Here is a 27,419-nt window from a genome sequence, read left to right on the forward strand (position 1 = left end):
AGAGGAAATCTAAAAATGTATTGAGCCACGAAGTGTAGCGATATCTCGGGGTCGATAGTCGTATCCGAGGTGCTGACTCAGAGGGCACGTCGTGCAATCGCTGCGCAAACAATGAGAGCTTCTTGCTTTAGTGATTTACGCCGTGCGTTGCACCTAGGGCATTGCCGTTTCGCTGATATTGACTCGGACCTGTCGAGGTGTTGTTGGGGTTAACGAACGGCAGACAAATAAATGGCTCGCGTATGAAAACACCGACCGAGACAAAGGGGAACTGACAGAGAGAGAGAGAGAGAAAGAGAGGAGCGAGAGAGGATGGCGAGGTTTCTCGGAGCGAGATGTGTCAAGGGGTCGGAGCGAAAAGCAACGGGTGCAAAGAGGGGGAAGAACGGGGGGAGGTATAAGGAGTACGCGGCGGGCGCGCGTGCACGTGGCAGACACGGTGGCGTGGAGAAATGTGGCTGCGCGAGAAAAGTTTGCCCGGCGGTAAGCAGCTTCGGTGAATTCCTTCTGGATATCCCAGGCAAAGTGCGCCGCTTTGAAACTGCGCGCTCCTTGGTACGCCTCGCGGAGTTTCTTTCTCGCTTTCGAACGTCCGCGTCGTTCGTTACTGTCTTCTTTTACGATTCGCGAAAATCTTTCGTCCGCGACTTCGTGTCCACAGATTTGGATGTATTAATTTTCGTGTCCTTCTTTTACAATCGGTGATCAAATTCTACACGTTGTATGATTAAGTACTTTATTACGATATCTCTTTCTTTTAGTATCGTTATTATAATATTATTTCGAACTTATTTTTTGTTGTTGTTAAACTCACAGTTATACCTGTTGATTTATAGCAGTGTTTAAGTCTGGGACTTTGTTCTGTGTAATGACGCTTCCGAGGACCAACAATAGGATTCCTCTTACAAGAACGTTGCGACAAACAATGCTGGCTTTCTGAAAGGTCTTCAATGTACCTCGTTTTGGTCCTCCATATTTGCAATTTCTTACTACTTGGCACTTTAACATTATACAAAGATGCGTCGACATGTATGTTTGATTAATGGACAAGTTTTCTGGATAAGCGTTGCGTTGTTTAAATTACTTGGCAACTTTTTCATCTCTAATTAGTTGCATTGAAAATCGTCTTATGAAAATGCATTTTGCTATTATTAGGCTTCGTGTTTAGGTGTATATTTACGAAAAAATGGTATGCTAAATTAAGATGAAAAAAATGAAAATTTTTCAACGAGAATTCCAATATTTTTATTTTGTGAAAATTTACAATCGGTTTTATCAACATGTCTTTCCAATATTTATCTTTTGCATTTTTATCGGCGATACTTTGAATTCTTGACTTAGCGCTATTTTTGTAAGTTTTTTCGCTCAAATAGTTATTTAAATTCTCGTATAGTAAATATTTCGACTCATTTTGTTTTTTCTATATTTTACAAAAATCGACTTGCAAATTACTGACATGCCAGACTATTTTATGTAAAGTTCTTCTTTACATCTATCGTTTATCAGGACAATGCAAACCTGCGACTTATACGCGATCGCTGTACGATAGCTATTGTATATTTCTTCTATTTCCAGCCAATATTCTTTCAATGCGAGACTTTCGAGCGACACATAGCCAGAAAGTCAGGATAGAAATTCACTCTTTCTTCTGCGAAATACTTTCCTTTTCTCATTTCTCCTCTTTTCCTGATAGCGAACTGGATATTCTCATCCTTGTATCAGCCAATTTTGCCAAGTTCTTTTGATGAGAATGTCGCTATTTTCGTATTAATTGCTATAAGTATCAATTAATTTCGAGTTATAAACTTTGTGATATAAATTATATCAAATAAATAATTTTCGTAGTATTATTTGTTTGATAAACAAGCTGATTTTAATTATTTCGATAAATATAATGTTTTGCGATCGTTTTGCATAAATTGATGCAAGGTTTTAAATCATTATTTTGTATATCTTCATAAGATGTATAAACGATATACATAATGAATATGCGGTCCATTTAGTATACAGTGCTATTAATTTCGGTAAGTGTGCCAGCTGTCTGCGATTGCCGGTACATATTATCAATTATAACTACTGTTTTAACATCACGTGCGCAATTGTTTATGCACACGGTGGCAGGACATTCCATTTTCGTCTTTCGAAAATCAAACGAGCGTTAACGAGTACACGAGAACAGTGGGATTTCCATTACTATAATTAGCCGAAATGCATAGTGCACGAGACATGTCGCACTTGTGTATTTTAGCGACGTGAAAGCTTTTAACCGACCCAACCCCTTCTATTTTCTCTTTGAAACAGCAATTACAGCAGTTTGAGAGAGATTAAAATGCAACGTATTATTTAAAAGATGATCATTTATTTCGTAATAACAAACATTACGTATATCGATTATATTATTTCCGAATCTTTAATTTATTGTAAAACGATACGGCAAAGTTTTTCGCAAGCTGCGACATCGCGAGAAAACATCAGCGAAGGGAGCATTGTGATTTCGGCCGTCGCGGCGTCGCGTTGAAAGTATCAGGAAGTGACTAGCGCAGAATTTCGCGGTGATTTATCGGTGAGAAACGCGCGCGGAAATGCCCCCGGAATGGCAATATCTCTGAGGGAGAGATCAAGAAGGCAGGAAACCCGCGGGAAATTCGATCACCCGGATATTACTCCGATTCTGCGTCGTCTCTAGCTGTGCGAGAAACTTTCGGGGGGATGAAGTGAACTTTAAAAGTAGAAAAATAATCTCCCGCGAAGGAGCTTCCGCGGCGAAAACGCTCGCGTCGAATGCCACGAAGCCGTCGCTTATCGTAGCTATTATTTCAGCTACTGCGACTTCGAGATCATCGTTTCTCTCGCGTTATTACTGCTGCTTTAGTCAGACTTTCGAGAACAAATTAAATTTTCCATTAGCACACATTTGCTTTCGATGTGCGTTGATAAGTACGTCTTGTTCGGACGCGTAAACCTCTTTATAGTCACGCGTACTTGCCAAATCATTTTTACGTGCACGTGATACGTCGATCTAATTTTTTTGTATCCGGAAATTTTCTCTCGTTTTCCTGCAAAAATCGTCGCGTCAGTTTCCCTTGACATCCATCGGGAACGGCGGTTGTTCAACAGGAAACACATTCTCGGTTGAATTTATTACTCGACACGTGGTTGACGTATCCGTGTCGCGTCACTTGCATATCCGCTAGGCAATATGCGCATCCGTTAATCAACCCTGAACGCTCTTACGTAGCGTGCAACCGAACATGGCAATTCTTGTCTCCTCCCGAGAGAATTCGCCATAGATACGTTTGAATTGCATGCCGCCATATATCCGTACGCGTTCCGTATGAATCTAACATACGATCCTGTAGGTTTCCATTAATTTATAAATGAGACATTAATAGCGGCTAAGTATAGGGAATTTTTTGTTGTAATGTATGTACAGTTTTATATATTGATCTCGTAACGAATTTCTTAGAGCGAGACTGATATATTCATATTATGCATAAGCATAATGCATAATATGAATATTACACCACGCTACGTGGGGCTATATTGCGCCGCTTATATAAATAAATCGCATTAAAAGTAAGAAATTCATAAACGTCGAACTTGGCCATTATGCAACACACACACACCCACACATACGTGCACCCACGTTGGAAGAAGCACGCGCGCGAGAGCGAGAGAGACTGGGAAACGGGGGACGATGCCACGAGATTATAATACTGAACGAGTTTAACGCGCAGAAATTTAATTTCGCGACATGCTCGTAACTTCCACCCGTGCAAACTGCAATTTGCGTCCCTGCGCGCGCACTGAACCACCGCGATTGCAATCAAACTGAAAAACGAAGTTGACCTTTGCGAAGCCGCGTAATCTAAACCGCGCGCGGCTTTAACGCGACGCAATTCGCATAGCGTAGCGAAGTTACATGTGCGACGCAATTCGCGGGTAAAATTTCTCCGCATGTTACGTCGTGATTTGTTTTTTTTTTTTTCGATTCTCTTGCTTTGATGAAGGGTCAACAGGCGCGGGATATTAGTTCAGTGACGCAAATTGCGTGAGCGTCGGCTGGACTGCGATAAACTTCGTTTATCCTGAATTCTCTGTCAAATTAATGAATCCATGTGATTTTCGTCTGTGGGCGAGATATTAATTGCGGCGCGACACGTGCAAATTGCTGTCTGCGCGCGTGAGAATTTTACGCACGTGGCGATTATCCTCCCCCGTTAAACATCTCTCTTCTTCTATATTTGTCAGCCATCTAGTTAACGCAAATTATAATGCCATTTATCGATTGGAGTGAAATTGGACGGTAGCGGAATTAGCCATAATCACTGTTTGACTCGCAAATTTAATCGTCCTTTTAATCGTGAATACGATTAAATAATCGTGACAGTTATAATGTGGACTCGAGGGTATGCAGGAGCATGTCTCCGCGAAAGTTATGTCGACGATTTTTCAGAACGCCGCCGCTGCCGCCGGCATCGGGACGTCTGAATATTCATGAAAAGCGGACGAACGTCACGCGCTCGCTTATCACGCGAATAATGGTGCGGTGTCGGTCGAGACCGCACCGAGGATGCGTTCGCGGAAGGAGGCACACAGGTGATTACATACGGCAAAACTATAAACGGCCCTAGAAAGTCAGATGAGGAGAAAAAAAAACGGCGCGAGTACGCATTTTCGTATAAAGGACTGCTATTATGACACGTCGTGTCGTGTCACGTGCGCGAGGCTGGAATACAGATGAGAACAGGAAGTATAGAGACGCTTCTCGCGTCTCGCAAACTTTAATTGCGAACATTTCCGTACGCACTGTGCGTATAAGCACGTGCCGATAAAATCGAATAAATCGAGCGGTTTGATAGCATATATTCTTCTATGACGGCAGAATTTTATTTACGAGCGTATTTATATTTCGTTGCAACGTTTATTATCTTTTTACGATAATTGCTGAACGCATTTTGTTAATAAATTATCGTCGATTAATATTATTGGTCGTAAAAGGATGACACCAGCTGGTGGAGTCCGTATATTTTATTTATGCCGTGTACATTTAATATGTGCGATTGATCAAAATCAGAGAAATGTTAAAGAAAATAAAGAGAGGTATTAAATATGTGATGCAAATACGCTTTTAGCAATTAATCATTTATTTTATCCCGTTATTTTGCATATCGTCAAGTATAATGCCAGCGCAAATAAGTGCAAAACGTAATTGAATGTAAAGCGTCAACCGTGTATCAATGACAACCCGATGCATTTGTCACGTAAAGCCTAGTATAAATAAAATATCCATCGAGCGTAATTGAGCAGCTAATTAGAATAATGAAATATTGCCAGATGCGTCTCTGCATCATCTCCGCTCCAAAGCTTAATGGACAAATCGTATATCATTTTCGTGCGAGCGAGAAAAAGCAGCCGCGACAGCACGCGGCGCGGCGCACGCTCGCATTCATTTCAATATCGCGTTATTCTTCATTAATTCTCTGATATATTGTCTTGCGCGAAGCAAATTGGAAAACGTATCGCGCACTCGCAAACTTTAGAATTATTACTAACTTTGCAAAATGATACGCATGATATTACCTGGATCATATTTTTTGTCAAAATTTACACAAAGTTTAATATCAAAGTTATGGAAAATTAGAAAATTCTCGTATTTCTTCCTACCGTTATACATTCGCAAGCGGCGACCGAGCCACTTCGCATAACGCGTTGAAACGTTTGATCCGATGATCGACGCTCATAGAAATACAGGTTATAAAATAGAAATACATTCATAAAATCGCGATCAAAGGAACTGCAATATGCGAATTCGTTGAAAAATCGAATGCCGGTATAATCGCGCGGGCGAGCTCGTAGGCACGCCTGGAAATTGCACATGCCCGAAGTCTTTGAAGTACCTAGCTGGGCTAGTTCACCGGCTATCACCGTCGTTTTATTTTCGAAGGCAAATATAGCGAAAAATTGCAGCGGCGGAGGTGCACGAGTAGATGCGTAAAACGCATCAGGTAGTGAGTGTTCCAGCACATCGATGATAATATCGCTTTATGCTTATAGGTTGGCATATGAATTGTGAGAACGCGCGCGCTGTCGAGCGTAACGAGAGACGCGTCCTTCGCGTTACAATAGTGCGGATTTATCAGTTGCGATCGTTTTTATATTCAGTGTAAAATCTCGAGATAGGTAGATATAGAAACGGTAACTGATTTTGCAACGTATTTTCGTCATTCAGATATACTCAATTGCTGCGTTTAGCGTGTTCTCATAATTTTTTTTCTCGAGAAGGCAAACTTTTTGACGCATTCGCTTCGCGAAGGTACTTTTTTTTGACACGGCGCTTTTGTATCGGCGCTTGATTAAATACTCGCAATCAAATAGAGCATGCAATTCACTCTCGGAGGAATTTACATAATCATTTCTGGAAGCTGCACGAGTCGACCCGCGCCCGCGGCGCAAAAATTTATACGAGCCCCGGTGAGCCAACGGCGAAATAATGTGAGGGAACTTTCCCCGACGAGAATAGAGGAGAGAAAGAGAGAGAAACTCACCGATGCGCAATGCTCGAGTCTTCCTCGAACAGTAGACGATGCAAACAACTTCGGCGAACGATAAAAATATGCCGGATAAAGTTTCGCGTTTACAATTCTTGGTGCGCGTTCGACGAGAAACTGGTTCTAACCTATTATAGATTCACGACCCAATCAAGAACGGGTAAACAAGGGAGGGTTGCTTGCGCCCTGTTTGTAGTCTTACTCGAGACAATAGAGGCGCAATTGCCGGCTTATCCAATAATGAAGGTTTCAGTATTGCGCTTTTGCTTTGAGGAGTCTGTGCCGGATATTTATAAACGAAAGGTCAATCATTAATCTTCAGCGTTGTGATTAAGTAATTGCTCATTTTCCTCATTGTCGCTCCTTGTCGTTTAAAGAAATTATTGAAATTTTTTTTTGTATTCTTTATCATTCAGTTAAATATTGACCAAATTTCTGCTTTTCGTCGATGCTCAATTAGATTGTGTCAGTGTCGATATAAAATATTTAGCGACAACGAAAATTAGATTGTCAAGGCACATTAAACATAGTTACGAGCGACGGGATCAATTATTAAGAACCGATATCGTTATTCTGCTACACTGCATGCAATTCTCGGGTATCGTTTGATATCTTTCAAAGGACATCTCGGGGAAGCGAAAGGAGAAATAGATGATCATTCTCGGACGCGCAATACAGGTTGGAGCGAGACTGTTTCGTTCCGTTTGAGCAAATCTCCTGGCATTCATCTGAAACACAGGGCTGCTGCATTTTTTCCGGAATACTTCGAACGGTGCATAAACATACGGCCTTCGAACGATAAATTTCGTTCCCAAACTGTGTTTGCCCGCGAATCTGCAATTCATGCGTCGCTAGCCGCGTCATTGCGCTGGTGCGGTTTCGTCTCTTCGTATAAAGAGCAGACGAAACCGCACGTCGCGCGTTGCACTCGCGAGATTAAAGGGCGTAGCCAACAACATTCGAGCGAATGAACCAAGAATTTACTGTCTTCTTATGTAAACTATCACCCGACATGCAGCGTCACACTATACTTCAACAATATTTCGTCTCGAAACCTGAAACTTGTCATAATAATTTCCCTGACAATAGAAAAAAATGTAACAAATTATATTATATAATTCCCAATATAATAAATTTTATTCGCTGTATATATACATGTATAAGAATCATATCTCCATTATTCTGATTTTAGAGAAATCAAAGTTTAAAGTTTTAAATAGGGAAATGGTGTTTTTAGATATAAGATGAAAGTAGCAACTTGATTTATTGAGTTTTTAATAAAGTAATTTAACTGACACGTTTAATCAAGCGTTTAATAGTACAACTGCCAATAACGCGCTGTACCTGGTTTAAAATTAAGGCACTATGAAAATTTTCAATGCGACTTTTTTTAAACATTTTATCTTAAACACTAACAATAGACGTAAGACCTTTTATCATTATATAATTTAAGCCCCTGATATACATGTATCGGAAAATGTATTAACTCCATTTTGACAAAAACTGGACATATGATTCTTTACTTCTAAGATACAGAGATATACATATATATTCGTAAAAGCTTGACTGAAAGCTAGGCATGAAGATAAAGATAGCGTGCTATAATTCTACTCTGATGCACCTTTTCAAAATTTGATTTTTTTCGTGCATATGAAACAAGCATAAGAGGGAAGCACAAAGAACCGAAGGAACTTTGCCTTCCATGCAATCGGAGCCAATCGGAGGGATCTAAAGTGAATGACGCTCGTCATCAATCGTTTTTTCGCATTTCCACTTCCGGAAAAGGCCATCGCCCGGTTGACCGGGCGCGATAAATTACCGCGGGGACAACGAGCGCGAGCGCTCTCCGTGAATTTCCCTTATCACAACGTACGTGACCGAGTTTGCCCGTAACATCGGTATATCTCGAAAATTCGGTCTTCTAAGAAAGAGAGAGAGAGAGAGAGAGAGAAGGAGAATCGTTACTGAAATTTGCAACACTCGCAGATACTTCTCGTTTGTAAACTTTTTTGTTAGTATTGATGCTTCTCCATCGACAACCGGATTTTTAACGTCGGTACTTTATCTTCGTTATTGGTTGGGTGTCGATATCATTATTCTAATAAAATCGGCCATCCATCAATAACGACCAATAAAATGTCTATTTGTGTCGTCAAAGTATGTGTCACTCATCGACAGTGAGCGGCTTAAATGGCACTCTGTCAACATGATAAAAATAATAGCTTTTATTTCTGGCCCATCAATCGTGCAACGTTTTAAAAGCGGTTTTTTGAAAAATTTGTTGGTTCGTTATATCGGATGTTGCGGCGAATTTTTGGTACACGCACTAACCGTAATTTCGATGCAGCAAATATTTTCAGGATCAAAAGCGAAATGAGACACATTAAAGAAAATAAGATAAATAAGATACGGAGGGAGTACTTACCTAATATTTTCCTTTCGTCAGAACCACACGTGTTCAAAGTTTATTTTATCGCTCGTATACAGTATATAACGTATACGTATACAGACGTTCACGAGTAATCGATTGATTGTAACATTCCCGATAATTCGCTGATGCCGCGTGTAAATTTACTTAAGTAGCCCCCGGCTATTTGTTTAATTCTTTTGCATAAAACATTTTCGCGATGTATCAACCGTTTTTTTTTACCACGGCACCATTGCAGTAATTTAATATCTCGTGATTTGATTCTCACTACCACAATTTATGCATCACGTAGATATTTTCAGCGCGTAACCGCATCGCGTTCGGTCGATCACTGATCGTGTTGCCGGATGAATTTATTAGCGTCGTTTATTAGGAGAAATTACGCGTTCGCGTTACGGTGAATGAATTAAAACGCCTCTGTCCGCGGGCAAAAGTACAACGTGCGAAATTATCTTATCTGGGTCATCAAGCAGGTTATCCAGCGAGGGGGATAAATTATCAGTCGCGACACTCGATGAGCCACGCGAATTTTTCACGCGCGTTCTATGATTTATTCACGATAATCAGCTAGTGCTGCATGAACGCGTGATTTAAATTGCGAGATTGATGTTGCGGATTAGAGTCGAGCACGTGTCATTTTCCGTAATGTTTTTAACGATTTTTTCAACGCCACTTGCGGCGTTTGCTCGGTGTAAATAACGGATATAGGTAATAGCTCGCAATAACGCTGGGCGAGCGGCGCCGGCGTGCTAAAGGCACAATTTACGATAAAAGTACGATCGCTGATATCACCATGAATATCGATTTTATAATGCAGAATGAGCCGGAGCTGTGGATGAATAGAATCCCTCGATGGTGTAGAGCGCGCGCGCGAGTAAATGGAAAAGGCTGCTTATTAAGAATTTATTCGGAATACTTTTTAGCTGCCTTTCAATTCAATATGTCTAACGATGAATATTAAAAAACTCGGCGAAAAATTGCCAGTTAAATCATCTGGGAGTCTCCGCCCGGAAAAGATTGACTCCAACTGAATCTATCAAATGGAAAGATCCATAATAATTAAATAATTCAGATGGATGAAGAAAATAAGATTTCTCATGGAATAATGGAAGTGGAATATCTCGATATCTCCATAATCCATGAAGTAAGCGGCTTTATCTTATTGTCATTCTTTGTTATATTTATATAAGAACCTTAATCCGAAATGCAAATATTTTATTATATGTGATTTTTAGTCGTAGCGTATTTTCATTTATTGCGAGACGGCGTTCCTGAACAAAGATCCGAGTTACATTCCGCGCAGAAAGAAATTGCGGGCGCGTAAGCAACACGCTTGATTTAATTGCATTACGTTAGCCGCCTCGATCGCGATATTTTTGCCGGTTCGCAATTACGGGGGCCGTGGCGAGGAAAAATTACCGGCAAGAATGGGGAAACGGCGGTCGCGGCGGAAACGAGGCGGAGAAGGTGAGGTGCGGAGCGAATAATGACTCCGCGGCGCGCTTTTCCGCGATATCTGTGCGCGGTATCGGACGGTACCCCACGCGTGCTGTAACTTCCTAAATTATTGCCGGCGATTTGTTTGCCTCCCGGACTCGCGCCCGCGAGAGAGAATCCCGTGCGGATTAATCGGTCCAAGTGTCGCGGATCAACGATTAATTATAGACGCTAAACCGAAGAGATATAGCGGGTCGTTTGAAAATTTGGGTCGTATCCCGAGAGCAAGCCGATTTGCGCGAAAGCGTATATTTGGCACGATCGATTCAGTTTACTTGAAATATATAGAGCCGTATCGAACGTTCAGTGTCGCGCGATGACGCCGAGAGAATACGCGAGAGAATAATACAACGATCGATTTGTTTGCAGGCTTGCGACTGTCTGGGAGTCAGCAAGGAGTGCGATTACTTCGGGCTGAAGTACCAAAACGCGAAGGGCGAAGAACTCTGGCTGAACTTGAGAAACCCCATAGAGCGGCAGACCGGCGGCGGCGTGGCGCCTTTAAGATTCGCTCTGAGGGTTAAGTTTTGGGTGCCGCCTCACCTGTTGCTGCAGGAGGCTACCAGGTAAGGAAAATTAATCGGTACCAGTCGCGCCGTTGTTTTTGTCCGAATATATTTCGATCGCGACAGACCGAACAAATCCCCAGACGTTTTAATTCTTTTAGGAATAGTCTAATAAATAAATATATCTTTAGCAACGTAGATATGTAAACAGTTATAACTAGATTTAAATATTAATGTATCTGGAACGTAAACATCATAAAACATTTCTCCTCGAATTCAGCTAAACGCCTTTGCTTTAACGGAATTGCTTTTACCCTCCATATATCTTTGCATGATTATTTAACGATGTGATAATTTAGTAAAGCTTCTATTTCGCGTTTATGACCCTCCGACTATGGACGAGGGTTCGAAAGGGATCTACGTGTAATCTCGTAAACTCCCGGGGGGCCTGCAATGTTCGTTGTTCCTCGGCAACCGGGAGACTGAGATGGACGGATAGTTTACATGCTCGACAGACAAGCGATCCTCCGCGATTGATTGGCCGATGTGATTTCAAGTATAGAGGCGGTATCCCTTTATTTCAGGGATTACCGCGCGACATTGTCTATAGTTAAATTAGACGTCGATGATACCTAACGGGATCATGATGATCTCACAATAAGACTCCTCTGGGATGCTCTTAATCCTTCGGTAGAGCTCTTAATCCAAGTGTCCCACGTCTTTCTTTTCCTGCAATAAATTTCCAGTATCGGTAACTGGAAGTAGTTAGACCAATCCCTCTTTGCTACCGTCGCCGCTTTAATTACGGGACATTTGCATTGTCTCCGAGCTCTCTATACCGTCAGTCGAATTTCTCTCTCTCTCTCTCTCTCTCTCTCTTGCGTCCTTTATCGATCTTCGAACGTTTAAATACGGAAAGTTAGTTTTAAAATTTAGTCAAAGTTTCATCTCGTAATATCTATTGCACGACCATGGAGTCCGTTAATGTGATACGAATTCAAACACGGTATTGCGTTCTGTTATTCTGTACGCAGTTTGTAGTAATATGTAATAAATGGTATTACACCACGAAGGTAAAGCCGTCTAGTTGTGTTTTAAAATCAGCATCCGGCACCGTAAACTGCGTAATGAGAAACTGCCTCCGGGAAATATACGTCGCGGGTGTACGGCCGGGACAGCAGGAATTCATTTTGTTTGAAGTTCTGATTGGCTCGTTACCGCGGCGCGACGCCGCGTATTCAAAGCGAGGCTCACCGCGAACTCCGCGGCAGACGCGAATTGTTCCGCTGTAATCCGACGCGCGGGTGCACTCGTGCGCATGCAACAGCGAGAGGGGGAGACGGACGGAGGTCCTTGTCCGAATTGAAAATCGTTGCTGCCCTAAAAATCTTTTTCGGAGGGAGAGCCAGAGAGCGAAATCGAGAGAGAAAAAGGATAATAAAAAAAGAGGAAGGAGAGAGAAATGTGGCGAGAGACGGAAAAAGGGAGAAAGAAGGAGTGCTCGTGCAATCAGAATTCCTTGGGCGCGATCCGCGCGATCCATCGATCCTCGAGCAAGCACGTACGAAATTGCATGCTGGCGTCGCCATGGGAGTATACTGATTGCATCCGGCGATATCGCGTTGTCGTTGTCAGATATGTGTTTTCGGGCGCGAGCGCGGGAGCGACGCTAGTGCGCTTTTCCGCGCGGGCGAGACGCACGGTAAATAATGTTATGCACGGCGCCGATGTGATTTATTTTGCATTATTCGCGGCATTTGTATCGGCGTCGTCCCGATACGTGACATTGCCGCAATACAATCGCCGCGTCGCGAGATTGAATCGCGTCGGTGCAGTGGAGAGCAGGGAATACATATTTGGGAAGCTCTCGCGGAGTTTCCTCATGGATTTCCGGTTGAACGGATCACAAGTTTGATGAGAAATTTGTCCGAAAGATTTAAATGAAGCTTGTGTGTGAACAGGTGAACAGATAGATTTTAATTGCGATTTTCGTGAATAGAAAAACTCGCTTATGTCACGGAGAAGTAGTTAGATATTCGAGTTTCGCGTCGATATGTTTCTTCCCTTCGCGATTAAACTTCGGAAAGGAGTGACGTGTTCTCTACCTAGAATTGCTTCTCTCTCTCTGAACACTCTCTGCAACTTTTCAGAGCTTTTCGTGGTTCTTAAAGCGAAAAAATTCCCGACGCGACAGTCCGGCGACGAATATCCGCGCTCGTGTCGGAAGTTTCCGGCGAGTCGACGCAATTAAACGTAGCCTGGATCGATTGTAATTAGTAGCGGCCCGCAAATTTCAACGGATCGAAACGTAATTTCAATTTAATCGCGTTCGCTCGAATTACCTCCGCGTGAAGCTAAATGCGCGAAGAGTAATGCGTCCGGCGTGCGAATTAATTCGTCACCGATATCGTGACGCTGCTGTTGTAATTACGCCAGCTGGTGCGACGCCAACGTAACTCTCTCACTGTCCAGCAATATGTAATCCATTAGATTTACTGCGAATCCTTCTTGCTTTACGTGCAGCATGAAAAAGACGTGATGGTTATTCCTATAGAGACATCGCGAGATATTTTCAGTAGAAATATATTTTAAACTTTAATTAAGGAACGAAAAATTGATTGACAGATTCAGAACATTCTGTTCATCTGTAATGCATTATGAATTGATTATTAAATGTACCTAACTTTGATGTTATAAATTAATGACCTTAAATTAATGAATTTTATTTCTGCAAGTTCCGACAGTGTTAATAATTAAGATATTTAATTATTGAAAGCGGAACTAATAATAGACGAAATACAAGAGCGGGATTTTGTTTAATTAAGAAATTAGGCTTTTACGCAAGTACGCTCGAGCGAGATTTTACGCCTAGCCTAGCCCGATTACGCCTCGTCGAAAAAGCCGATTTCACGAGCTTCCCTCAGAGCCTCTTAATCCGTGCATGGCGCTTCGACGTCCCTTTACGATGTGTGTCTTTTGACATTGCCGTATGGTCGACCGAATTAAATCCAAATCCACCGAGAGATTTACCTTCCGCAAGTTAACATCGCGCTTTCAGGTGCGATTAGCGAATTTCCGGTATTACATCATCAATATGATCACTCAAGACGCAGATTATTTCTACCATAAGCCGGATATACGTTACCCAAATTACGTGAGACTTTTAGCTGGGCGAATCGCAATTAATCTCTCGAAGGTACTTCCCAGTGCGCAGACACATAAGCGAATTAATCTCTAACAAAATTACGACATTACCACATCGCGCTTATTTTCCACTCCAGCCGGGATATCTCGGAGGGTCGTGTGTATATTCGGTGTGTAAAATCCGTGGAGTATGGCACGAGCCCGAGCAAAACGGTTTGTCTCGGAGCTGTCACATAAGATACCACAAAATTAATCCCGGCGTGGGTCAGATTTAATTGCGTTACACCGTGCCGTTCGTGACGGCTTTTTCCGAGAAAGGGATGGGAGGGTGCCGGCAAGGTTTTGCAGGACCAACACGCTGATATTAAGAGCTACTTGATGTGCAGATTACATTAGTGTCCGGCCAAGCTACGTCGAGCGTTTACTTTTGCATCGTAAATGCATATTCTATTATTTCTGCCTTACGATGTTCTATTTGCATTATCGACGAAAACTTGGTGATCGAAGTGTTTGATCATTTATACAACTCGCCGAAATTAGCTGTTCGCAGTTTGTTTTCGCGCTTGATTGATATATCTCGGTAATTTCGAGTCACGTTAATCCTCGTCGGCGATATTTTCATTGATGACTGCCTTCCGATGGAAATACGCAGGAAATTTGTAAAAATACAAAAAATGAGAACGATGATTTTTTTTTTTTAATCGAAACGCAGCGTACTTCATCATCATATTTTATCACAGGGATATAAATCACGAGGTATCACGTTAATTATTTGGCGCTATCGACTTTGCCTGTGATTTATCGATCTGCATTTTTATCCGCACACACAAAAAAAATTCTCCGATCGCAAATTCGGACCTCTGTCCGACGTGGAAGCTTCATACCGGCGCTCGCATTTGATTTATCGGCGATCTAAATTTCGTTTGCAACGAACGTCACGACTTTCCCGTCACATTCCGCCCGTAAATTTTTGGAAGATATACGGGCGCGAAGTGACACGCCTCGCCATTATCGCATCGCGGCGTGATCGATGATTAAAAATACAGCGCGTTGAAAATTGTTATATCCATATTTTATAACTGACGACAGCGAAAATTAACGGACCGCGCAATTAATTTCGTAATAATGATTCGTCGTAAAATTTCAATGAACGTCGCTGTATCCATCGAGGGCGTCGAGTTTACGCCACGGGTAGATTGAGGAGCGAAATTTCATCGCTCCGTTCTTATTAATTCGCATTGCACTTTCGCATTAGCGAAATGTCGTCAGCAGGATCGTCTATCATATGTCGCAACGGTGAGAGAGAGAAAGAGAAATCGCCGACTATTTCTTCCAACCGCGAAGTCACGACGTTGATAAAGACAAAGTGTTTCGGTATCCAAGGTGGTCGGAACTTATAACTCTAATCTGCAGAATTACAACTGCAACTTTTTATAAGAATACTACAACGCACGAGTAATTTGTCATTTCGTTCGCGTCACGAGGATCCCGAAGATTTGCATTTGAGGAGAAAAAAATTCGCAAAAGTGTACGAGCTCGAGGATTACAACATCGTTACTTTAACCGTTAAAACTACGTTTCTAACAAATTCGAATATTTAAGGTAATGGAACAATTTATGTGTTTGCCGTAAATATTAACAGTGGCTATAGAATTTCTATGAACTAACTATTATTTCGTGAATTATTATTCGTTCATGATATATTCGTAAATTATTACGTGAATACTAATTGAGAAATTACCAGTTGTAAAGAATAACAATTGAATAATAATTGAAATTGCTATTAACATTTCTATGATACGCAAATGTAACTATTCAGTATGGATATGCATATTGATATTTTAGCATGTTTATCTAAATTTACATGAATCTTCGCCCGTATATGTATCTATGAGGAAAAATATATCGTATATATCGTAATTTTACATTTATAATATTTATCTCTGAATCAGAGTATATTTGACTTTTTTTAACTAGCATTTTCTTCTTCAGCCAGGGTCCATAGAACATTTCATTTTAACACTAGAACACGAATATTTTTTCAAACTCGCAATTTTTAAAAACTTGTAATGTTAAATATCAAACAGCACCAAAATTGACAAAAACAGCACGAAATCTACGATTACATGTTTTAGCCTATGGTATTAAAAAAGGTTTACGCCCCAAAGGTTAAACAAACATTTCCGTAACGGTAATAAACGGAATAAAATAAAATATATGTGTCGCGCTTCTCTGGTTGTGCGGATGAAAAAAAACTGATGGGCAGAAAACGCTCGGGCAGGAAACGGCCGTTTTTTTATCGCCTGTATATATCGGCAAAAAAAGAAAATGTTCCGCGTCTAAAATTGCGTCCACCGCCGTCGAGAGTCGCGTGGAAAAAGGCCAGTAACGCGGGCGTGTGCTACGTGTTATAAATTATAAGTTTTATCTCTCGCCCGGATACGGCTTAACTCTGATGAAAAGAAAAATGTCGTCGGCGTGCGACCGTCAGAAACGAGGACGCTACAAAGGAAGAAATTCGGGTTCATCGCACTCGCGCACTCACACGAGCGAACTTTTTTTCGTCTCGGCACAACGCAAACGTGACGTTGGCGAAGCGAGTGTTAATGATTCGCAAGAATTCAAGAAGATCGAGGCTGAAAATTATTTAAAAATTCTAGACGAAAAAATAAAACACATCGAGAATTGAAATTGCACATATAGGCATGTGTATCTTCGACTGACATTATTTTATTTATGCCATAGTCGTTTTTCATACAGATCTGATATAGAGGTTGAATAATCGGATAAATTCAGAGATATAGTATTCATTAATATTAATATTTGTACGATAGCATTGATATGAGCGTAGCGTATATGTATATTCAATGATATTCCGCTCAGTAATCCGGGTTTGACAAGGGCGAAATAGTCGACCGGACGAACTATACCTAACAGCGGTATTCATAGTCGGCCATTATTTGATGAATAAGCATAGTTTCACGAATCTACGAATCTCCGACAATCTATGCTAATTTCTCACAAGAAATCCCATTGTATAGTTTCGCGGAACGTAGATCCATGAATAACGATCCGCTATTAATTATATTTCCAATCGGGGAACGAAGATAAAGGGTGGTCGTGGTCGCCTCCGGCTATAAATAGCGTTTCTCGAAGATGCGAAATAACTGCACCTATATCCTTGCGCGCTGTTGTTCATCTCCCTAGTGTCCATTGAAGCGTTAAAACGCAAGTTGTAAAGGGCGGCAAAATCGTAGATCTTGTTCGAAACGCTGCGCGAGTGTTTTACAGCAGCGCTGCAGCGTGGAAGTTCGGCTTTTTCAGTCTGTTCTCCCTTTTGTCAGTGGCTCCGACCTCGATCCCCTTCGCCGAGCTTTCCGCGCGAGGCAAAACTCGCCGCCATGGTTTTCGAAAAAGTAAGGGCGGGCCGAACGCCAGGAGACGCCAACATGCGGCCCGGAGTATACGTTCGTCGATAAAATAAAAATAAATTCGCCACAAAGGACGCGCGTTTAGGTAAAAGCGGCCGCGCACAGCATCCAGAGGCCGGCCGGGAAAACCGAACAGATAATCACGCGATGGAAAGGGAGAGAGAGAAAAAAGGATGCGAATGTATGTGTCGCACGCTGAAAGGACGAAATAGAGCGACGACATAACAAAGAACAGAGTCATGGCAACGAGAATATAGAAGAGTTCGAGAGAATGAATCGCTTTAGGAATATAAATCAGGATTTATTACCCTGCGGGATATTGTCGTAAAATATATAGGCCGATAATTCTCTCGATATCCAACGACTTTGGAATATTTTGTCTTCAAGTAGCCACGTTAAGATTTGTCGACGAGATACGTCGCTTTTTCGATCCTATCTAGAATTTGTTGCGAGTATTTGGATATGTTGGCGAACGCTCTGAGAACTGAAATAAAATTACGGATTCTCCAATGGTAGAATATTTAGTAATTTATAATTTTATAATTTAAATTTATAATTTATAACTTATAATTTATAATCGTATAATTTAAATTTTTGTGTGTTGCATTTTATTAACTATTACGAGAATAAAATCTCTTAATACTTACGCGAGAAAGTTTCTGGTTTATCGTATTCCTTATCTTTTCGCATTGTAAAATCTCTTAACTCTCTCCCGGCTTTATCATTTCTCGGCACTTTTTTTCGCAGTAAAATTTCTTTACGACCGTGAAATGGATGATTCTCGCAACTTCGACAGTTATACATAGATAATTCGCGCTAAATTTCTCACCGAGCCGCGCATTTTTCTTATGCATCGCATTCCAATGCGTGACGTCTCAAAACTCCTTGACTCCTAACTTCCGCGATTACGCGCGTTTCTCTTTGCCTCCGGCTTGCTCGAAAGGCTCGCAACGTAAATCTTAAGTCTCGCGTTAATGCATTTGCGACGTTGCGCTCGGCGACGCACCACGCGCGGATACGTTTTCGAGTACCATCCTGCTCGGAAGAGATTTGTCCCCGGCTGTGTACGAGAGGTGGCGGAGTTCGCAGGAGACGGTGGGTTCATTAGCGAGGGACGACATAATTCAGGGAGTGAGTCGTTTGTAAATCAGCCCTTGCCGGGTGGCGGGTTAAAGACTCGAGCATGTGTCGCTGCGTGCACCGCGAGAAATTAAATGAAATATATTACTGTCACGTGGTAATTCTTTAAATAAATTTTAGTTAAATACGCTGAACGCCAGTACATGGTACGCGTTAATTAGCGGCGTTTTATGCTTAAATTTATTACGCCGTATTTGCCAGAACGTCATCCCACGTAAATTTCCATAAATTTCAACAGTGTAAAATGATTGTAAAATAAAATCACGGAAATTAAAATGCTAAAGTGTTCGTTATAGCGCTATCAGCGAATGGAAAATCCTCTCCGCGTGTCATCGAGGTAAATTTACGTATCTGACTATCGTCTCTTTCAAAGCAGATCTTGCGAAGATGCGTCGCGTCGATTTCGCGACTGATACGTCGAAGTTAAGTCAAATAACAACTATACGTCCCGCCTCTGAAGTCCCCGTGTTCCCCGAGTTTCGCCGACTCTCTCTCTCTCTCTCTCTCTCTCTCTCTCTCTCTCTCTCTTTCTCTCTTCCTCGACAATCGCTTTTGTGTAACTTTCGAAGAGCCCGGGGGCGAAGCATCGATCGATTTCGAGCGGGTTACGCGACGCGGGAGTTCATCGCGCCATATCGTTTCTATACGAAGAACGCCTTTTCGGGAATGGGTTACCCGCGCCTTTTGCCGTCGAGTGCCGGAAGATACTCACGGATATTCCCCTCGCGCGCATCTCTTCCCAGCGACACGCTGACGACGGCCGTTCTCTTTCGCGTTATCGAGCTTCCTTATCGTATCGTAAAGTGACACGATTCGGAAGAAAAACTTATGTGAAAATGCGCTACCTCTTGCAGAATGCCGCGGCATAATTTTGTGCTTACGTTGGAAGAGCTGTGTATTCAGTGCGGAACGACCGCAGATATTCGCCTATAAAAATGTATCTTTGAAATAGGACATTCACGCGCGATCTTTTGGATCGTCGTTTCCGACGACACAAAGTTATGTTTTTTTAATTTGCAGCGTGATAACTTTTGTTTCCTTCCACAGACATTTTATTTTGTTCGCGACTTTGCACAATGCGTTAAACCGCTCGCGTGTAGGGAACTTTGTTGGCGATTTAGGTCGGGCGAAAAAGAAAAAACGTAACTTAAGTCTACTCGTATATATCTTGTCGTCGGAATGTGTGTGTGTGCATGCATGTCAAGATATAAACCAACAATTTTCGGGCTGTGCGAACGCTCACCCGCACAACTACCTATGACAATTCCGGCAAATCTCTACGTCACATGCCGCACAAGGCGGATTTAAGTGCATAATTCATTGTTACTGTAACGTCGCGCATCCAAGTGAATGCGGTGCACTCTTGCGAACGGAGAAATTTCGCATGTTGCAATTGGAACGACGTAAAGAGCGGAATTTGTAAATTCGCTCCCCGGCTGTTGAGTCTGTTCTAACTTTCAAATGTCTAACTGTTAAACACGTATTTAATATCTATGCTTCAATATGCTTCAATATGTAGATTCTTAATCTGATGTTTAAACTATTTCGCATTTTACGAATCTTTTTATGAGATATACTATATGACGGCATACTCGTAGTTGAGCTTTTAGAATAAATTGATTCAAATTTATTTTCACATTTTACAATGTTTTAATATTGAATAATATGCAAATGAAATTAAAGAGTTTTATTTTAAATTAAATGAAGAATAAAATTTTATTATGCGTATAGCAACCATCGTATTTTAATTTTATTCGAGTATATATTTTTTTACTACGTTATATTTTTGCGGAAATTTGCCGCATTACATCTTCCGGAAGCAAAACATATCCGATTTGATATTCTTGTGAGAATATCAAATTGCGTAATTGCATGTTTTATCTGTCGGTGCGTTAATTCGCATTGTCGTGCTTATTATCGTATATTTCGCGATTTCACGTCGCGAGACAAAGAGAGAGAAATTCGTTGGAAAATTATGAAGTGGCCGCGGCCCAGGATATAAGTAAGTAAATCAGTGTTAATGTAGCGGTGGCAACGTGTTCGGACCGAGCCAAGCTCGAGGAGAGAGGCTTATTCGCTTGGCGCACAGTGAGTTCCGAGTTGTGCTCTGAGTTGGGAAATGAGGCAGGGATGAAATACTAGTTCCGGTAATGGTTTGTAAACTTATAGCTTGATAAATCGAATCGTGTAAGGAGTTGAATCTCTTCGTGTCGTCACGCGTTTCTCATATAGATTCACCTCCAGCCACTTTCCTGATGGAAATTTAACCCTGAATCTAACTAGCTCGGGAAAAATAAATTAGAAATTACAATGAGATATAAAGAAGAAAATAAAAGAAATCTTTATTCCTCAAAGGTAATTTAAAAAAAAGTTTTGTTGTATTGAATGAGATTTTTTTTTAGTAATACAAGACGTGGGAACAGATGTTCCAATAAAATTGTTTCGGCACGACTTAACCGGTCCAAAGTTATAAACGGTAGATAAAATCCAGATTTACCTTGGAACAATATATTCATTTCATATAAAGCGAAAATGCTCTAGAGAATAAAATATTGTAGTCATTGATTTTTATTCGAGCTTTTGCTTCTCGATATTGTTATTGTATTATTACACAAAAATACCTCGTAACATCACGTTACATCGCGGATATGATAGGAGTGTTATCGCCACTAGCATTATACGATTCTCGGTTGAGAGCATCGATATACCAACACTCTTTCATAAATCTTTTTTCACACGCTCCGTCTACCGTCGCATGTTTAACTATCTCGAAGTCTCGAATGCACTGGCGGGAACAGCGATCGATGGCATTCGAGACACGCTCGTGATTTACCGCTGTTCGTGTTTTACCGGCGGTTGAATGCTCCTTCGCGCTTCCGCCTCCGGCTTCTTCCCAAACTTTTCGCGATGGAAGAATATCAATTTTGGGCGGCATTGTTAGCGGGACGCGCGGCGCGCCGTTTACGATCCCGGAAAATCGACGGGAATCGCGCGGAAGAGAGCCTCGTAAAAGGCTAATCTGATTTACAGCGGAATCTCAATCTGAGAGGAGCTCGTAAAAGCTCCTTTCGGAGTTTTATGCGCGCGCCACGAAAGAGCCAACTTTTGATATTAAGGATATATCCCTCGGCGTGATTGCGCGCGTGGAAGAAAGAGAGAGAGAGAGAGAGAGAGAGAGGGAGAGAGAGAGAAAGAACTTCGCCCCGAAGTCCCTAAACGCTTTTAAATACCACGGACCTAATTGCGAGCGATCTCGAAGATGGCAATCGCGGTCGTCGTCAAGTTAAGCGCTTGGAGTTGGAGTTTCTCGTAGAAACTTTTTTTTTCACCGAGATCCCGCTATAACGATATATCCGAAGCGATCCTTCTTTTCTTTTTGTTTCTTCTTGCGACATGTCCCTGAAAAAGGATAAGCCGCACGTGAAAAGCGAGGATGAAAGTATATAAGAGAAGACGATCGGCTCACATTTTAGAGCGAATTGCCCGATCGCAGCGAGATTCGCTTTCGAGAGAGAGATTAGCTTCGAAAGAAGCTTATGAGACATAATTAGTTCTTGGGCTAATTAGTTACGTAATAGCATCAGTGTAGCACAATTAAGAATATATCTTGAGCCAATTATTGCGTTTGTATTGGTATCAATAAACATAGAAATTCCGTTTGTATTTGTATTATATCAAAATTTGTTTTACGATCTTCTAGGATCCAAAAGTGCATTTGATGAAGTGCGATTAATTAACATAATATATACATATATTTATTAATTTCTTTCTAAGAGTAATGATTTTCAATCTTTCATTCATTAATCTCTCAACTTCTGAATTTATATCTTTAAAAATTTTTCTCATCTTTGTACGCTCCATGTCATTCAATAATGACAGAAATATCTCCATATTATAAATTTTCATATTTCTATGCATTTCTAATGCGTTAATGTTAATACGATATTTTAAACTAAACAGTGACAAGGTTTATTGACATTTATATTGTTTATTACTGCATAATTAGTCTTCTGATTCTATTAATATTGAAATGTAATAAAGCATCGATGCATCGTGTTGTGTGAGAATCAGCCTGCGATATCCTCCAAATTATCGTCCCCTAATTGACTCGGTATTGTCCTACGGCCAGAACGACCATCATCGTCGGCGTTGAAAGCAACGAGAGGGCCGTCAAAGCTGTAGTTAATTCAGAGTAGTCACGAGACTGTCTGACGCGGACAGGAAAGGGAATTTCAAAAATTATCGGCGTGAAAAATCTCTGATTCCGCGTATCAACGCGAAGAAGACATACGCAATGGCGGTCGGATGTTGGTATCTCGGTCTTCACCGTGGCACTCAAAAGGGAACGGTTAAAAAAGAGGGAAATGGAAACAGAGCAAGCGGCACATTGCTATACTGGAAAATTGGGCGTTCGCTTTCGAGATTTCGTTTAGCGTGAACTGGCTGTCTGGCATTTCTGGTGTTGTAATCTGACGGTATTACAGCCTCCCGCGAAGAAACACACCTCTTATTCTTTTTTCTCTTTTTATCTCTCCGCCCCCCCTCCTCTCTCTCTCTCTCTCTCTCTCTCTCTCTCTCTCTCTATTGCTCCCTGTCTGAACTACGTTACATCGCGAAGGAGTGGTTCTTGAGAAATGTGGCTGCGCCAAAGTTTTTCCGGAACGCGCCGTTGAGATTAAGGGGATTTCCTTTAATTGCTCGTGAAAGCATCCCGAATGTAATGGCTGCGCGGCCATGTAATTCCATGATAATGTAAGCGTAGACGGGCGGAACGAGAAGTTGCGCAGGATAAGCGACGGTATAATGAGTTGCCACGTGTGTCCTTTATGCCGCGAATAAACGTTTTTTTTTCTCCACGTTGTGAATAAATATAACAGCGTTTGTGTTACGTTTACCTATTTGCGCGAAAACACGCCTGTTTTCCGATGCGGTATTGTAATGTAATCACGTTGTAATGCAACGATGCCTGTAACGGTAAACCTTATTGTTTGAGGCTCGTTGCGAGAATAAACTGTCGCAATACGATAGCGTTATGTCACGTTCACAAAACGTGGACGCCAATTAGTGCTGACTTTTTTTTATACATAGATAAATGTACTAATGCGAATAGTTTAAAATTAAAAATGCGTGCATTTCAATCTAATACCTCTCAGAATGCAATAAGTATCTTTAATGTTCTATTTAGACATTTTAGACAATTTGATCTTTTAAAATATATTTTTTTCATTGGACTATTTAAATAGTTTGTTAGCAAACATGAAAGTTTAGTTTATAAACAAATAGACAGGTTAAATATCGGAGAAAAACGCGTAAAAGTTTTACGCGCGTCATGTTGTGATAAAATGAAGAAAAAAAAAGGGGAAGGGAGGCGTATAAATCGAAACTAAAACCTGTTGAACGTGGGATAAGTTACGATGTACGTCACTTTCTTTCTTGCAGGCGCTATTGATTTTATCGAAATAGCAAACTAGATAATGTGTTGAAGCTTGCGTGTAATTATTTCTGATATAAAATTACGAATTTGTTCCACGAAATATTAAAATAATCGCGGCTTGTTGAATGATATAATAATTTATAATGCATATCAAATTATGTATATGTCCTACGTTATCAAATATATTAGGAACATTAATATTATTTAATAATATTAAGGTTAGTAATAATATATTAATATATGTAATAATATATTAATATTATCATTATATTGTTTCTACAATATTTGTCCCACCTATTTGTTTTACAAAACATGTATCATATTTTTGAGTCTTTGCACAAATTGTCGTGCATTTTTAATAAAATGCTTTAGCCCAATAGCTAATGTGCAATCGAATGTCAAGGAAATTTCTTGCTACTTTTAATCATGGAATTCATCACATTTTAACGTCTCCTACGGCAGACAGTGGTGAACGAAATTCAGAGGTTCTGTGAAAGCCTTCTGCGGTAAAATCGAATAATCTCGCGTAACTTCGATATCGGTCAAATAGTTTCTCTGCTTAATTTTAACCGAATGGATCGATATGTGATCCTCGGTGTTACTGCTGCGGCAGAATTAGGCAGGAATAATAATAACGGTCTACCAGCGTTTCCGTACAATTTCGGAGAGGTTTGCAAAATTACAGATTCAAATCTTGCCTAAGAGCGTAAGATCGCAGCAGAAAGGACCATTCGCCGTTCAATCGATGCCACCATATGCACAGTTTTGTGTTTTCTACATGAACTGATAAACTACATACCTATAACCATCAGTTTCTTTACAGATTACTATTATCGCGTAAAAATATAATAGAATAATTTGAAGAACAAATATTTTAATTTAATGATTCTCATCTAAAGTTTTTATATTAAACATTCAGTTTCTTTTGGGGGCGCTGTCTGTGCTGTTTATCTCACTGTGTAGTCTCTGATCGAATTCGCGAAATATTCAAATTCGGTGGCGTCGAATGAACCCCGAAACCACATCTCTCGCTGTAGTACGAAGTCGTACATCGCACGAGCGTGTTAATGTGGTTGCGGGGCGGCGCGGGGCTTTTTGCCGGTCAGACCGCGATGCGGGAGGCCGAAATTGCGTGTAAGCCCTTAACACGCAGACGGCTCGTTACGGCTAAACCCGAGTCGGACGGATAGGCAGATAAATGGATTCGACGGCGGGGAAGAACAGATGGATACACGAAGAACACTTGAACTTCTTCGCGGGTAAAAGCCAAACAGGGCTTCGCGATGCTCGTGAACGCCGCAGTTTCGAAGCTTAATTTCGCCGGATAGTTTCGGCGGTCAGAATTCGACGACGACGTCAGTCGCTAGTCGAGGGACTTTGCGAGTGAGCGTCAGTAAAGTGCTCGTAGACGGTCCTCCTCTTTGCCTCCTCCTTCCTCCAAGCATCCGCCATCCATTCCGCCGCTCGAAATTTCAGCGCAATGTTAACGGCAAACAGAATCCGAATACTCGCCACCGGGCTAACTCGTCTTCAGTCAAGTGCACCGGAAGTAATTCGTCAGATAAATCCGACCGGATTTCCGGAGGAGTTTCCTTTTGCCCCGGGACTACTGTCTCTCGCTACAAAAGAGTTTTCTTTTTCATTCGCGGTGGATATCGATGTACCGGAAATCTTCCGTTCCGAGACGATCGCTTATCATCGATTGAAAAAGAATACACGTATAACGGGAATAACAAAAAATGTTCACGAGAAACGTTACGTCTTATCGATTCGCAGAAGTTCCGATGAATAAGAAATTCATAGGCAAATTTACGATATTTTAGTGAAGATTCTTAAATCCCTATGATAATTTCTCTTTAAATTTTTCCAAGGTGAATCGACTTTATCATCATTAAAGAATTTGTTATTAAAATACGCGCTATTAGCGAGACAAGCCGCGTACAGTGGAAAAACCTGCAGAGTGGTTTCCCGTGGGGAGACTGCAGGCGGAGGATGTTTATTAGCGCGCTCAGATTGCATCTCGCGGTAGTTTCGTGTTTATTTGTCTCAATTAATTTTTTGCAGTACTTCATTATTCCATAGTGGATGGATATTACCTCCCAGATTTACGCAAAATGTATAAAAACGGAGTTCTCTGCGTGTAACATAATAGAAGAATGTGGGAGTATGCTGACTTTAACGTTTTTATGAGTGGGGGTAACTTCAAAGTAGAATCTTTTCTGACAGTGCAAGTATATCATACTTTTTGTTATATTTATTTTACGCATATCCACCTTGTAACCTTTATTAAAAATAATTTCGTGGAAAAAATTGATTTTTTATGTAAAAAAAAGTAACTGTTTATACAAGATTTCTTGCAGATCAAACCGGTATAGCTATCTAATTATGCATAGTGTATCCAGATTGTCTTTTTTTTTTAATTTCTCGATTTTTTTGAACAAGACAAACCATCCTAATATTTTATATAAGATGGAGTTGCCTCAGTTTTTTTTTAAATAGCCATTTTATTACCACCAACAAAATTACGAGACCATTGTACAGATTCGATGGAATATATACGTGGTCATAAATAAATAATACGCGTGCACATTTGGAATTCACTACGTGAATTTGTAGAAATGTAATTATCCTCGTGTTATACGTACGAATTATATCTCGCCGGTTGCTGCGCGAACGCAAATAGAATTGCGATCGACGAAAAGGCGACCCCCTGGGCTTTCCCGGTTCTCAAGTTTCCATCATCCGCCCTCGCAGTAACTCGGATCACGAACTTTATCAGGTCAAAGATTTGTTTTATTCAGTGTCACGTAACCCGCCGTTTTCCCGCGTATTCCCACGCGGATCCCATAATCTGATTGGCAAGTTCCATTTCGCGAGCATATATAAAATAAATCCGCGGACCCCCTCCGCGCCATCCGTAGAAATGTGAGATATTAAAGCCCATCTGCCAAAATCAATATGCACTTTTGGATTCAATAGGCTCTGAATTTATTATTCGTTATTCCGTCATAATCATTGAATCGTACGGGCCATACGTCATTTCTGGTACAACGTTCGTGTGTGATATGCTAACAATATTTATAAATATCAGGATTGCGCTCCACTGAGTTCACATGTGTCGCGTGTCATAGCGCGTAGTCACTTCAAATCAATCGAGAATACCCCGGCGTAGCGAATCAGTATAACCCCCGTTAATTTCATTACGCGATCACGGCTCGGAACGCTGTGGTGGAAAATTCAATGGTCGAGATCAGTTGCGTTTTCACGGTCGGGGGAGTTTCTTGGGTG

At 41.2% G+C, this 27,419-nt stretch overlaps 1 protein-coding gene and 1 long non-coding RNA gene across 2 annotated transcripts in view; one reads left to right on the forward strand and one right to left on the reverse strand.

Moving 5' to 3' along the window:
• The window catches only part of Dnr1 (defense repressor 1), a 147,194-nt gene that overhangs the window by 107,141 nt on the left and 12,634 nt on the right, over nt 1-27,419 (forward strand). The window contains exon 2 of the mRNA XM_071791105.1: nt 10,846-11,042. Within this exon, the coding sequence (XP_071647206.1) occupies nt 10,846-11,042 (197 nt within the window). The remainder of the gene's footprint in view (nt 1-10,845; nt 11,043-27,419) is intronic.
• Nucleotides 1-27,419, reverse strand: part of LOC139820678 (uncharacterized) — a 93,890-nt gene that overhangs the window by 52,179 nt on the left and 14,292 nt on the right. The window lies entirely within an intron of this gene.

The sequence above is a fragment of the Temnothorax longispinosus genome, chromosome 10 (genome assembly GCF_030848805.1).
Source record: "Temnothorax longispinosus isolate EJ_2023e chromosome 10, Tlon_JGU_v1, whole genome shotgun sequence".
Taxonomy (NCBI): domain Eukaryota; kingdom Metazoa; phylum Arthropoda; class Insecta; order Hymenoptera; family Formicidae; genus Temnothorax; species Temnothorax longispinosus.